This window comes from Patella vulgata, chromosome 4, assembly GCF_932274485.2.
Source record: "Patella vulgata chromosome 4, xgPatVulg1.2, whole genome shotgun sequence".
Classification (NCBI taxonomy): domain Eukaryota; kingdom Metazoa; phylum Mollusca; class Gastropoda; family Patellidae; genus Patella; species Patella vulgata.
Window position 1 is genome coordinate 17065738 of NC_065882.2, and position 15455 is coordinate 17081192.

Genomic DNA, 15455 nt, shown 5'->3' on the forward strand with positions numbered 1-15455 from the left:
AGCTTACAAATTACCATGGGTTACTGAAATAGTTTACCTAAGGAAGACTAAGATTAAGAAAGTGTGGTGTGGTTCAGTTAAAAGTCGATCCAAAATTTGGACGAAACATAGAAGATGGCGGCCTACGTAAAAAGTAAGATAAATTTTATTTCTTTAGCCGAATTTCAATATCTGCAAAATAAATTGATTTACATTGATAGGTAAGTAACATTAGTACCCAGCCAATTTTAAGAATATAAGCAGTCCATTTTATTGAAATATTTGTCAGTAGACCACGAAAAAGTTTATCTTTTATTTATATATGTATTTGTATAATGGGAGGTAACTCTGACACTACTGCGCAACAAAGAATTCATCCGGGAACTGAAGAAACGACACGCAATAAAAAGTTGGCAATCTGTTTAATTTAGTGGATTATCATTAAATTTTGCCCGACCATAAGATATGATATGAAGTGAGGAGAGAGATGATTTTAAATTTCGAGACTAAAATATTTCATTTTATTTTATCAATTCGCTTGCGCGGATATAAGTTACAAGGATTAGCATTAGAAGGAGAGCGAATGGCCCGCAGAAAGCCGACGAGATTTGTGATCGAAACCACACGTTAGACCATACCCATGATATAAATGTTATCTGATCTTAAACATAATAGCTTAATCAGAAGCTGGGCATTCCGCATCCAACCCTTGGATATTACAATTTATTCCGGGATTTGTTTGGTCTTTGGCATAACGTTTTAATTATTTTTAAAATTTTGATACAAAAGACCACATGAATTATTTGTGATCTATAATATATAAGATATCAAATAAGTTAAAAGATAAGATATTTATTACATAAAACACTCTTTTCGGGCAGCATGTAAATTATACATTATGGATGAAAAATACATAAAAAGTGGATGAAATGTACATGTATTAAGAGTGCATGTACAAAATATAAACCAAAGTTTTGAATATGTCATAGTCGCTTGAAATGAAATGAAATAGGGTTTAACGTCCTACTGTTCTGGTCCTACTGGGATAATGAGGACGGGCATACAGTGTGCTATGAGGGAAATTTTGTCCGGGCAGCGGCATCGTGGCCTACTCTTATATCGAATTCCAACTGCCAAGTGATCTTTTACGGGCATTTCAAAGTACACTGGGGTCCTCGATTTTTCGTACCATCCGAAGCCCCTTATCGGGTCCTTCGTTCTGCCCCACTGGTAAGGGGAAACCACGCCGGAAAATCCCGATGAACTTTCTAGGTCAATGCAGGGAACGAACACGCAACCTCGTAGGCTAGCGAGCCAGCGTCGTACCCATTAGCCACTGTGGCCCCACCCTAGTCGCTTGAACTAAAGCTGAAAAAGAGATCTTTGAATGATTATTTTTTTTACATAATTTTTCAATAGTCCCAAGAAAATTTGTTAAATACTATTCTAATACAAAAACCATTGATGTAATTATTTACAGCTAGCTGTTCATGGGTTCCACGTTTTATATCATACCGTGGATTATCATCTTTAAATTCAAACCTGAGAGATGCAAGAGATTTGTTAATAAAGTATAATGGCGGTACCGTAGATTTGGTTAAAGACACCACGACTGGTATAGCTACAATATCACTCAATAATACAGGAAAAAAGAATGCACTTACCGGTAAGTTTTTCCATAAAGTGAAGCAGTATGATAAATAAATTCTTGACTGTTATAAAATGGGTTCTTTATGAAAATAGATACGTAAATGCGGGCTATTTCACTGAGTCTAACCGAGTACCGAATCAAACCGGGATACCGCTATGAAAAGTAGACTACCTTGCACATCAATCTGATTAAAACACAGATCCTATTTCGTTTCGTTTTTTATAGTTCAAAATTTCGTTTTACTTGTCTTTACTACACTAGGATCTGGAAGAGTTGTTATATTACCGGCGTTTTGGTTGAAGTAAGGGATAAGCCAATGAAACAGTCTGTTACGGCGACTTCTTGGCGTACCATGCACGGAACTGTGGGTAAACCACTAGAAACGCCAACGCTGATTGATTAATCAATGTCTGACATCATAGGGTCCAAAGCCGCTCGTACGACCCCTGACACGACCTTCGCATACAACTTGTCAGATCTTCATGTAGTGTAGGCCATCGAAAGTATAAAAAAACGAAACGAAATATAGATCTGTATTTTGGTCAGATTGCTTTCACATGGTAGTATATTAATCACAAATTCTTTAATTACACTAAATTTTTTTACCTTTTTTTCTCATAACAATTACCAAGAAGCTAAAATACATGAGAAAAAGGGGTATATCATTTTGCGAGGGTGAATTATGCCTCAAATATAAAATCCGATAGACCACCCTATTTTCAGCAAATTGTGGTTTATATCTTTAAAATTCCGTTCACTGGATTGTCATTATATATTTAATATAGGCGTTATATATATGCAGTCATATGAACCGCTCCTGGTGTGGGCTAAAGCAATATCTCATAAATATACATTAGTTAGATATATACGGCCGATTGGTAGTTATTGTTCGTCGACGGATTGATTATATGACCACATGGTCTCTAAACCCGCGTGTATTGTAAATGCGAAATAAAGTAAATCGAATCATTTGATATTATTCTGAAATCTAGAACATTATAATCTTAAAAATAGATCTTTCATATACCATATTTTCTTGACACGAATTTAATAATGGGAACCATTTGTTGATATTGTAAATTTTAAAAATACCTTTGTTCTCCTGTGGCTTTTTATCGCGACCATAAAGCATATGTGACATGGGAAAAATAAATATATATCTGGAGGTTGTGATATCATAGGGCACCATATTTTGACATCACATTCTATAAACAGATGAGACACTACTAATACTCACGTTTTGTAATAAGATACTGTATTGCAATTTTACTTACTTTCATATGTAGTTCGTTGTAAAAACTATAATGTTCAACGTAGAAGAAACACGTCGACCGTTATGAAATAAATAGACTTTTTAACGCAACCGTTGCGACAAATGGTTTGATATGTGCAAATCATATATGAAAATGTAAAAAATAAAAAAAAATAAATGAGGTTTAACGTCCTACTTTGTCTGCACCGCCTGGGCTAATGAATACGGGCATACGCCATGCAATGTGAGGGGGGTGGATGGCCGAATGGTTAGCACGTGCGTGCTGTATCATAAGGCCTGTCATTGAGTCAACTGGCGTGGTTTCGAATCCCCGGTTGTACGTGACAAGTAGTAGGGTCGCCTGTCCAGCCTCTCCGGGTCCTCCGGTTTCCTCCCACTGCTAAAGACACCTACGCGCAAGCGAATTATTGAAATAAAATTAAACCATATGTTAGTCCCGAAATGACCTAGTTTGTGTCGAGTGGACGTTAAACCCCATTACTCTCTCTCTCTCTCTCCATGCAATGTGCTATGGGGGAAATTTTGCCCAACTCTCAAGGTTGTTTTACGTGCACATCAATGTGTACACGGGACCTCGGATTTTCGTCCCAAACGAAAGACTATACGTTGTCCTTTGCCAGGCCATCCATTCTGCACCATTTACAATAGGGAACCACGCCGGAAAATCTAGATGAACTTTCTCTGCTAACGCAGGGATCGAACACGGGGCCTCCAGGTTAGCGAACCAGCATCTTGCTCACCGAGGGATTGTTCATTTTAGGTTCATGCAAGAATCCCTAAGATGTATATCTCAGAGATATCACCTCGTTTACTTTTACCCTTTAACGCCCATGTCTTTTGTTTGGGTGTTCAAATTTTGATACCGAATTGTATATCAAATCGCGGAGTTACCTCCCATTAAAGCTTGTGAACACAATTCTAACTGGATTTAAAGAAAAATGGGAGATTATTTAATATTTAACATATTGGAATGCCTTTGATAGCTAGATGCTGGGTGCATAAAGCTAGGGAAGGGAAGCTGGCAAGCCCCGGTCTGTGTGTAATAAATATTAAAATTTCCATTTCAATTTCTGGTGGAGAGTGAATGTTATAAGGCGTGTGTGTGTATGGATGAAAAAATACACAGGAAACTACCTATATGTAAATAAAATTCCCTTGCCACCACCGTCAGTTGCTAACTGTACAGTGGAAAATTTTCAAACCCGTTATATTCCATCTGCATACTCTAAGTTGTATTCATCTGCAGTCAAAAAAAGGTATGCCTTAGCAAAAGAAATCTTTATAGTTAATATTGAAGCCGTATATAGATACAGGGCTTTGGTTAATATTATAGCCTGACGTTGGAATCATCTTTTGTCAGTGTGCGTAGTTGTAGTTAAATGTTCAGTTTACGCGGTTACTAACATAATTATTTCTTAACCTCAGAATGAAATTTAGGTCCATCATCTACCCCAAATGGTCCCTGGACCGAACCTTAATTTCTCCAAGTAAAAGTTTCACCAATACCCAATTAACTAGAAATCAGTTTATCTGGAAAAACACCAGAGACCCGGTATGTTGTGACGTTAGGATTTCAATTCAGTCGTATTATCTTATGCAGGTAATATCTGAAGCAGCATACTTCAGCTTTAGAAAATGTTTAATAGCATAACATTAGGAGCACCCCTCCCCTTTTTTGGAGGGTTGGGTGGCCGAATGCTCATGTCTGTCAGTGAGTTATGTTGCTTGGATTCAGTTCCTCGCTTGTACGTGATAAGTTGTATGGTTGCTTGTGGGTTTTCTCCGGGTCCTCCCGCTGCCAAACACCCCTCCCCAACTCTCTCTCGCTCTCTCTCTCTCTCTCTCTCTCTCTCTCGGAATGAACTTTTGAGATAAATCCTTAGTATTTATTACACAGGGGTGTGGTGTGTTCACCAACACTCCGTCCGAGATATTGAGAAAGTAAAATGTATTATTTTTAGGTGGAAAGGAAACGCATTTACAACCATTTCTTACTCAAATCCATTTTGACAGGATACATTTAATACAAAACATACATCTGCCATTACGTAACCTTTTATTTAAACACAAACAGTGAACTGATCATCTGTAATTTAAACAATTTAATAAAATATATCTATAACATGTTCTCCCCTTGTAAATGTCAGGGGGTTCTAATGTCTTAAATATGATCGCCCTGTTTTATTTAAAATATACATGATGTTTTTTCCACGTGGAATTTTCAATTGTAGATTGTAAACAAGACATGCTAGGTCTAATAATGTTATATCAACAGTTTTTCAATGAAATATGTGAACCATATACCCCAGATGATGCCCTGTTATTTACCATTCAACATATGAAATATATAAGTATAATTTGACCGATATTGGTTTAATCTATATACATAAAACCTTTGTCCTCAAGTATGTGTGTGGCAGAAGATACCCAGGGGCAAAATATTTCAAAGACTTTATTGATATAAGCTGAGTTAAATGTTTCATGAAACAAAATGGCGAGTTTCTCACAAACTTCAGAGAAGGGCAGAGAGCAAATCTTCTTTGTTCTCACGTTGTCAAATGTATTGGGAACCAGTTGAAACTACTGATCGTCATTTGCATTTTTCGGACAAATGCTAATTTATCACGGCTGAATCAGAGCTAAAATAAATTCAAATTGATTAAAGTCTAAGTGCGTCATTTGCTTTTTTCGGAAAATATCCAGTTTTTAATCCACGCTAAAATACATGTATACCCAAAGTTCTTTAACATTTAATTAAACATACACTATGCAAGAGCTAAATCTGCCTATTGTAGTTCTTTCTTTAGGCCTAAAATGTTATCTAAATTATTAATTAGACATTAATTAACTTTTCCAGGCCATAATCAACTCTCGATGGCATCGGATTTCTCCGATATTAAACAGTTTAGCCATATTTTGATTTAAGCTAAAAATGGAGAAGCGAGACTTAGCTTCGAACAACCAGTACGGTGGTTGAAATTATTGCACAAGTCTTGTCAAACCTTCAAAGGCTAATATCTTCCCTCGCAATAGAGTAATTAGGATGAAATTTTCAATATTTTCATTTTACATTATCTTACAGAATGTATCTTTAAGAAAACAAAATCAAAATGTCAACTGTGGATAATCTTGGATTCTATCGAATTAGCCAATCTAATTAAAATATAGATCTATATTTCGTTTCGTTTTTTATATTTTCGGTGGCCTACACTACATGTAGTTGCAAAGACAAGTAAAATCGAAATTTTGAAGTATAAAAACGAAACGAAATTGGATCCGTGTTTTAATCAGATTGTCGAATTAGCGTAACTTTGTTAAATACTGAACGGAATCGAACCATTTTTGGATAGATATGCCCTATAGAGATTCAACTTTCACAATATTGTAGTTTGCGAGAGATTCCCCAATCCCCCAGAGACTTTAACAATAACAGTGGCTCGAATTCAATACGCCTGTCGCTGAGTCTGCTTTTTTTTTTTATCTATGTGAAGAAGTTGCGTATCTAATGTTAAAATAATATTGATGAATTTATTTGTGGAGCAGCTACGTGTAAAAACTTTCAAATCTGGGTACAAGCACTGCAATTGGGTGTCCATATCGGGTCATTTATAAGCCACTTGAATTTTTGAAATAGTCGTCATTTTCCAAAATGGCTGCAATTTTCCGGCTTCGTTTCCCCTTGTTAGTTATACAGGACGTGCACGTAAAAGAACCCTTGACAGTTGGAATTCGATATAAAAGTAGGCCGTAGCGACGCTGTCCGGGCAAAATGGCGCTCATAACACATTGCATGACGTATGCCCGTCTTCATTAGTCCAATCGGTGCAGAAAAGTAGGGCGCTAAAACCTATTTCAATTCAGATCGAAAGGACTTTTATAAGCCCACATTTTCTCCTGGACGTATTATGTTCTTGCCCGTCCATGTTGGTTTTTTTATGTTATGAAGTTATGCACTAATGGTCTTTTTTCAATATATAAGTCAGCTGCATTGTTGACAACCTTTCATGTAAATTATTTTAGTTATCAGTCAACAGAAACATGTGTTTTCTCTTTAGGAAGGAATGGAGTAAGGGTAAACCTCCCTTAACACCGTCCATACACTTCAACATGAAATAAAACTAGCTTGATTTCACACATTTCCAATCCCCACACGAGCTGTGGTATGAATGGTAGTTATGTTGTTTTAAGGATGGACGCATGTGCTGAAGAAAAACAGTAAGTGGTCACACCTCGAATACCGGGGGTAAGAATATCTCTGTGATTGCTATTACGAGCGAGGTGTGGGCAAGATTACACAAATTACCCGAAATTTGGGAATTGTCAATGACGAAACGAACGATTATTAATATCACACGTGTTACAAAGTGCCCTGCTGTGTCGGTGTCTGATTTCCGGCGGTCAGCGGTAAATTGGACCCAAGTTGAGTCCAACAGACTCGCCGCATATTAAAGAGTCTACTTGCGGAATACCAACCCAAATTCTAAAACCTAACCCATTTTAGAATACTCGTCTAGGGTCCAATTTACCTTTTACCCTTTTAAAATTAGTTAGGGTTGGTATTCCTCAAGTAGACTTATTAATATGCGGCGGCCATGATTGCCATATCTTTAAACACCTGGGACCTGTTTCACGAAATTTCAACTTCGATAAAATTCAAATTTTAGTTATTTGTTTGGATAATATTAGATTGATTTTAGTGCTTAGCCAATCAATATTGAAGTTTCTATTAAAATTTGGATTTTATCTTTAGTTAAGATTTCGAGAAACAGGGCCCAGCCCTATTGAAATCCAGTTTGTTTATATATAAAAACAGCAGGTTTAAGGGTTTACTAATATACGCCCGCGGACAGTGTCTTTATAAGGTTGGAATCCCGATATGGGATCTAGTCTATAGAACGAACACATAAGGAAAAGGGCAACAACACAGTGTCCTGTCGTTTTGTAATAGCGATTTTGTAGACATCCCAAACTAACCCCCAATTCGGTAAAAATAGCTTTTTCTTTGTCTGGGCCGGCGCCCCCTCGAAATCTTAAAGATACATTATGGGAGATTGGATAAAGAGCTGGAAGTTCTCACAATAAACTAGATAATGTAAAGGGAGTTTTTTGAAAATTTCAGTCAAATTAATCCACTCTGAATCGAGATTTTAGCGATTGAATTTTCGGCCTAGCCTCGATCATCATTACTAAAGTCGGTACTATAAAAAACATAGTCTCGATTATCTATTTCATTATTAAATTAAGAATGAAAGTGGAGCAGCAAATGGAATCCTAATCCAGTAAACACTGCGGGCTAGCGTTGACATCGAGAGTTGATTACGGTCTGGATACGTTAATTAATGTCTAATTAATAATTTAGATAACATTTCAGGCCTAAAGAAAGACCTGCAATAGGCAGATTTAGGCATAATGTATGTTTAACTAAAAATAAAATCCATATTTTAGTAGATACTTCAATCTTGATTGGCTAAGCACTTAAATCAATCTAATATTATCCAATCAAATTACTAAAATTTGGATTTTATCTTAGTTGTAACTTCGTGTTGAACTCATTCAAGAAGCGGCGAAGCTTGGTTTTGATGTATAGTCTACAATGCCCACCAGGAATACATGTCAAGGCGAAATTTTAAACAAAAACCAGGAACGAAACATCAGCTGGACATCAGGTGTTTGGTCAAGAAATATAAAATATGATACTTGATCTGGCCTTGATGTATTTTTGATATACTACACACATTTCCTCATATTGTTTTCATTAGATGGTGGATATAACTTATCTTTAAGGTGCAAAAGAATATCTTATTTCTCACCTTATACTTTTTGAGTACAGAAATGAAAAGAACTTTGGCTTAACGTCCTACTTTTCTGCACCAATCGAAATAATGAAGACGGCACTACTCCATGCAACGGCGCCATGGCTTACGCTTATTTCGAATTCCAACTGTCAATGGTTATTTTATGTTCATGCCAACGTGTACACGGGACCTCGAGTTTCCGTCCCATCCGAACGACTAGACGTTGTTCCTTGCCAGGCCGCCCGCCCTGCATCACTTTCAAGGAGCAACCACGCCGGAAAATTCCGAGGAACTTTCTCGGCCACCATTAACTTTTGATGTCAAACCTACTTGATTTAAAGGGGCATTATGTAAGATTAGATAAAGAGCTGGCTATAATAGTTAAAAGATAGATAATGAAAAGGGAATATGTTAAAAATTTCAGCCAAATTACTTCATTCGATTGAGCCGAGTTATCGTCGTTAGAAGAACAATGTAGCCTCGATTGTCATTGCTACCGTTGTTAAGATAATAAACAAAGCCTCGATTATCCGCACGAAATGAGGAATTTTAAATGTCGGACTTTCATATTACCAATACTATAATATTTTATCTTTTTTTTTCAAATTCAGGTAAGATGATGGTGGAACTAGCCGACAACATTACTGAATTAGAAACATGGAGTGATGGAAAGGGTTTAATACTTACCGGCGCAGAGGGAAGTTTTTGCTCCGGGGGAGATTTGGATTTCGTCAAGAAAGTATTGACTCCGGAACTTGGATTCCAAATGTCTTGTTTTATGCACGATACCTTGTCTCGACTGCATCAACTACCGTTGATTAGTGTAGCATTGGTTCAAGGCGGGGCTTTTGGAGGGGGTGCAGAGCTGACCACCGCGTGTGATTTTCGTACCATGACCGAATCCGCCCGAATTGGTTTCGTAAACATCAAAATGGGTGTTATAACGGGTTTCAGTGGTGGAACCCGACTTACTAGAATTCTTGGACAACGTAAAGCTTTAGATATATTGTGTTCAGGTAGAAGTCTTGATTGTAATGATGCCAAAACAATCGGATTAGCAGATTTGGTAATTCCAAATACGGATTCTCTAGACAATACAAAGTCGTGGTTGATCAAAAACTATTGTTCTTGGGACACCGAAATGATTCGCCGTGTTAAACAGGTTACCCTAGCCGCTGCTGAAATGGACATCGAGGCTTCTTTAGCTCAAGAAAGAATTTTATTTTCAGAGCTTTGGGGTGGACCAGCCCAGAAAGCTGCCGTCAGTAAAAACTTAAAACATAACTGACAAAAAAAAAGTTTAGTTGCAAAGTCAAAGTGATATAGACTGATCAATAAATTATTGTAAATAATAATAATAATAATTTTAATACGCCCACATGTGCAGTATTTATATTGTTACAAATATATTATTGCATTTCTTATGTAACTGTGCAAATATTATAGTATGATATGATATTAGAATCGTTGCTTCAAATGTATGTGTTATATGAATGGGCTTGACAAAAATGAAATGGGTTTTTTAAAAACGTAAAACTTTTCTGCACCAACTAGACTACGGTGGGCTGTAAGGGAAATTTTGCACGGACAGCGGCCCTACGGCCTACTCTTATTTCGAATTTCAACTTTTACCTACATGCCAATGTGGACACAACAACTGAAACAAAACGAAACGAAGCAAAATACCTAATTTTCATCAGACTGTTGTTTTTGGAAAATGCAACTCTTATTTTGAGAGGTCTGGGTTGTAAAAAGTCTTAAATAAAAATAAAACGAAACAAAATTGTTATTTAATCTTATTTAGATTGTTGAAACCATGGAATTCTTAAATTGGCAGATTAAAAAGGCAATTTGCTGAAAATTTCATTCAAATTGATCCAAAATGAAACGAGTACTAAGCGGTTGAAATTTCCGGCTAGCCTTGATCATCATTACTGAAGTCAGTACGATAAACAACATAGTCTCGATTATCCATTTAATCGTTAAATCGTGAAGGAAAGTTATGCAGTAAATCGGCTCATAATCCATTAAAGATCGCAGGCTAGCGATGCCATCTAGAGTTGATTATGGTCTGGTTAGGTCAATTAATGTCTAATTAATAATTTAGATAACATTTCAGGTCTAAAGAAAGACCTGCAATAGACAGATTTAGCTCTTGCATAATGTATGTTTAAGTTTGTTGACCCCAACTCTCACAATAGCAAAACTGTAGCTACACCAGGTTATTGGTTGTTTAGAATACGAGAACTCACTCTCCAGGTGTTTATCAACACCTTTTCCCAAATTATGTCCCCGGCGCCTTGCCTTCTGTATCAAGTCAAGAACAAAACAGAATTCACTCGTCTGGCACGATGTTACAGTTGCATGTTTGATGTTTTTCAATGCCAGCCGTGCGACTTACACTAAATTCCATGTTATCTGAATAAATAATTTCTGTTCACCCACGACCTTTTCTTGACTTCATTCCTGTGCTTTGTCAAAAACTCCTTGACTCAATTGTCTTGAAGCATTTATATATTTCAGTTCTGTATCCGCTGTTATTTCCGAACGGTGAACGTTAAATAAACTATAAGTGCTATAAAGGGTGGAGATGCAATAACAATATTAATACACCAAATTAAACCAGAAAAAAAAAGATATTCGTTTGTTTCGTACAAATTGTGAGAAAATCCAATGAAATGCTATATTTGGGGCAGCAGACGTCTCATATTTTTTAAGAACTTAAACACACAAAGAATGTATAACAATACCACCAATTTAAATTGTAGACCAATATTATTCCTTTCGTTGTTCTAATTACCACGCGGACCTCCCATCTGGGTTACACATACAGATTATGTTATGTCGTGTAGTACGGTCTAAACATACTTATTATCTTAAAACATTTGAAGTTAATTTTAAAATATTTACTCACAGACTTTAATAATAGTAGCTATAAAACACATACCCAGTTTTGGATGACCTTGAAAGGTTCAAGTTGACCCAATAAGAGTAATACTTTTTTGGAAATCAAGCTGATGGATTTATAATTTTGCCAAGGAAGCGCCATTTTATGTATTATGTAAGAGGTTCAAATATTGTTGTGGCATTGTATGTTAAAGCGAGGGGTTAGATGGCCGAATAGTTAGCGCGTGTTTGTTGTATCATAAGGTCTATCATTAAGTCAACTGGCATGGTTTCGATTCCTCGGTTGTACGTGACAAGGACTAGGGTCGCCTGTCCAGCCTCGTGGGCTTTCTCCAGTTCCCTCGGTTTCCTCCTACTGCTAAAGACCCTCAGCTTCACAATTTAATAAAACTAAAATGTCCCCAGACTGATTAGTTTATTTTTCTCGATTCAATGAAACTAAAATGTCCTCAGATTTATTATATAACATTTTATTAAGAAAACAAAGCCAAAATATTACAGGTAGATATTCCCCTGACTTAAGGATTCAGTCGGATAAAAAAAGATTTTAACCAACACTTATAGATGGCACAGGATCGTTTATGTCGTCAGCAGGGAATGGTTCTCTTAGGGCTAGATTGTATGTTAGAGTTAGGGTAAGCGTTAGGGCTAGATCCAGGGTTAGGATTAGGGTTGGGATAGCGCTAGCTCTGTTTACATCTCGTGACCATTGACCAAACTTGAAGTTGGCCGTAAGAAATATCCTCTTAGATATTCACGTTTCGCGGTATTATGCCTTTGTCCATGGAGGGACAGGCAGGGGGAACTTGACTGTCTTTCAAGACACGTCATTTTGGCGTATATGGGTAACTGGCGGTCACTTTGCTAAAACCCAGAAATTGAGGTTTAATACAACATAATATGACATACCAAATATATGCACTATACGTTTAAGTTTAATTCTAGGTTCCCACTATCGTGGTTTTAATGATGGAGTAATTGTGGTGATCCTATCAAATCAGGTCTTATTATAAATTAAGGTCAGTCGTACCGGACGTATCTGCATGTACCAGATTGTGGACTCAACAGGAACAATCCTATCGTAACGCATTGCACGACAGTGGAAACTTAGCATTACCGATTTAATGATAATCAGATGTACACGATTTTGACAGGAAATTTTAATCAGGCAAACAAAAATCGTGACCATGAGATGTCAAAATATCAAAAAGGAAACATTTTCGTCACATATATTATTCGTTTATTTTTTGTCAATACCCGAAATCATGTTGACCTTGTTTAAAACGGAACTTTCCGCGCATACCTGGAAGCGAACTCATTAATAGCCTCATGAAAATTAACAGTACGTGACAAGCTATTTTCAATGCTTAAAATTGCGAGACCGACGACCGAATGGGTAATAAGCTTATCCCGGACATATTAGTGACGAATCACGCTGTCATTGGTCAGCAAAGGTCCGCAATTGGCAAAAATATCGAAAAACATCGCGATTTTTAGCGCTTAACGAAACGAAGACTGAAGTAAAAGTTTATTTTTCATTTCAATTTTAATGATCGGATAACAGCTACACAAGCGATCGATAATCGCATGCATGATTACACTGGCGCGCTCACCATATTGTAGCGTTCTCCAGGCCCGGACTAGGCCCTGATTACCAGTCGGGGCCCTGATACCTGACGGTGGCGAAAGCCTCAAATGGAACTAGGACGGACCGGGGTCCCACGGCGTGAAGGTCCGGGCATGTGGTTTATAATTTTAAATTCAACAATTTTTTCAAAACAAGTGGACTGACAGAATCCGATTCCAGACCTACAAACGGCTCTAGGTATACACATATTCAGAAAAGTCATTGGTTTTCTTCTACTTTACGATCAAGAAACAGTATATTTTCTTCATTAATTTATACCAACAAATTTTTTTAAAACATTATTCGGCATACCTCCGGGCCCCTCTAGACTCAGGGCCCCTGGATAAGTGCCCCCCCCCCCTCTCTTCAAACGGGCTTTAGGTGAATGGCCCTTGGGTCTCTTGTTTTATTTGACGTCAAAACCATTTCAAAAGAAAACATGTTATAGGACCTACTAAATATATAAGATCTGCTAGGTAAACATTTCTTCGCTTGTCAATCTTAATATTTCATACATTTTTCGCATTCTTGGATCAATTTATAAATTTTTGTCGGTCTACATTGATCAGTGAAATTAAAGTTATTTACAATTGTATTTCCTTTCTATGGGTTTAATAGGTTACACCAATTGACTTATCACTATGTAGTCTGTAGAGAGATGTATTGAATTATGATATAGACAGTAGTCGTACAACCCATACTGAGCGGAAATAAGAAAAATGACAAGAGATCAAATTCGTCAGTAAAATATAGTTACTGTAGATAAATGCTGAAATAACTTTATTTTAGTATAGGTATGTCGTGTTGCCAGTATTATAAACTCAGATGTAGAGTTTGTTTTGCAGGAGGGACTAAGCGTAAAGGATAGATATATTTAACAGGCTCGTGGAGGTACACCCTCCCCCTATATTTCTAATTTGCACCTTCCTAGTTCATTAAAATCTTGGACTTCTCATTCACTATGTTTAGGCAATAGCGTACTTTTAGTTTACAATCATATAACGGTGTGTAGGGGGTCGGTGTTGGTCTATGGGGTGTGGGTGTTGGGGTGGTCACGGTGGCTAAGTAGGTAAGACGCTGGCTCGTTAGCCTGGAGGTCGCGGGTTCGATCCTGGTATTGGCCGAGAAGGTTCATCGGGATTTTCCGGCGTGGTTTCCCCTTGTCAGTGGTGCAGGGCGGAGGGCCTGACAAGGAAAGCTGTCTAGTCGTTCGGATAGGACGAGAAACCCAGGTCCCGTGTACACATTGGCGTGCACGTAAAAGATCCCTTGGCAGTTGGCGTATACCTGTCTTCATTAACCCAGTCGGGGCAGAACAGTGGGACGTTAAACCCCATTCCATTTCATTTCATTTCATTTTTGTATTATCCGGACTTCCTAGTCCACACACCCGCTGTATCCACCCTTGCTCTGTGAAAAAAACTTAGGGTTGTTTTACTAAAATATATTTTTAATATATGGTTATAATTACAACAGACGTACAAAAAAGATGCTGGACACCACTACGCTACGGAAGCATTTTTTCTATTTAAATTGTTGACATTTCAAAACGTCTCTCTCTGTGGAAGTGGCCCCACCCATCACAATAATTACAAAACAACATATAGACGGTTACACATGAAAAATAACCAGATAAAAATAATAACACATTGCTGCATAACTGGCAAAATATCATTAGCTAATTGTTATAAATTTACACTAATGAAATGAAAGTGGCCCCACCCATCACAATAATTACTAAACAACACATAGACGGTTACACATGAAAAATAACCATAGAAAAATAATAACACGTTGCTGCATAACTGGTAAAATATGATTTGCTAATTGTTATAAATCTACAGAGATGAAATGGGGTTACTATAAGCAATAGAAAATGCAAGCCTCTTTCTTGCATTATCACCCTTGTGCACGCGGTTGACCCACTTTTACTTGATATCACTTCTCATTCATTTGAATTTTTGGGAATATATGTTATACATGTAAATTATCACACACCTAGGGTTGAGTTTTACCTGTGACAAGTGTTGTGCACGTGACAGACCTGCTTTTACTAAAACACTTGATATCACTTCTCATTCATTTGAATTTTTTTGGAATATTTGTTATACATGTAGATTATCGGGCATTTGGAGTATTTTACCTACCTATTCAAAACCTATTACGGTAAATGGTTCGTTGGTAAGATCAAGATCTTTGGGTATGTTTTATATACAACCTAAA

General features: G+C 37.1%; 1 protein-coding gene across 1 annotated transcript; it reads left to right on the plus strand.

The window, feature by feature from the left end:
- The first annotated feature begins 102 nt into the window (after positions 1-102).
- LOC126818663 (ethylmalonyl-CoA decarboxylase) lies at positions 103-10472 on the plus strand. Its single transcript, XM_050546199.1, has 3 exons — positions 103-133; positions 1460-1645; positions 9310-10472. Exons 1-3 carry the CDS (start codon positions 115-117, stop codon positions 9984-9986), a joined length of 882 nt encoding a protein of 293 aa, XP_050402156.1. The 5' UTR covers positions 103-114; the 3' UTR covers positions 9987-10472.
- The last annotated feature ends 4983 nt before the right edge of the window (positions 10473-15455 follow it).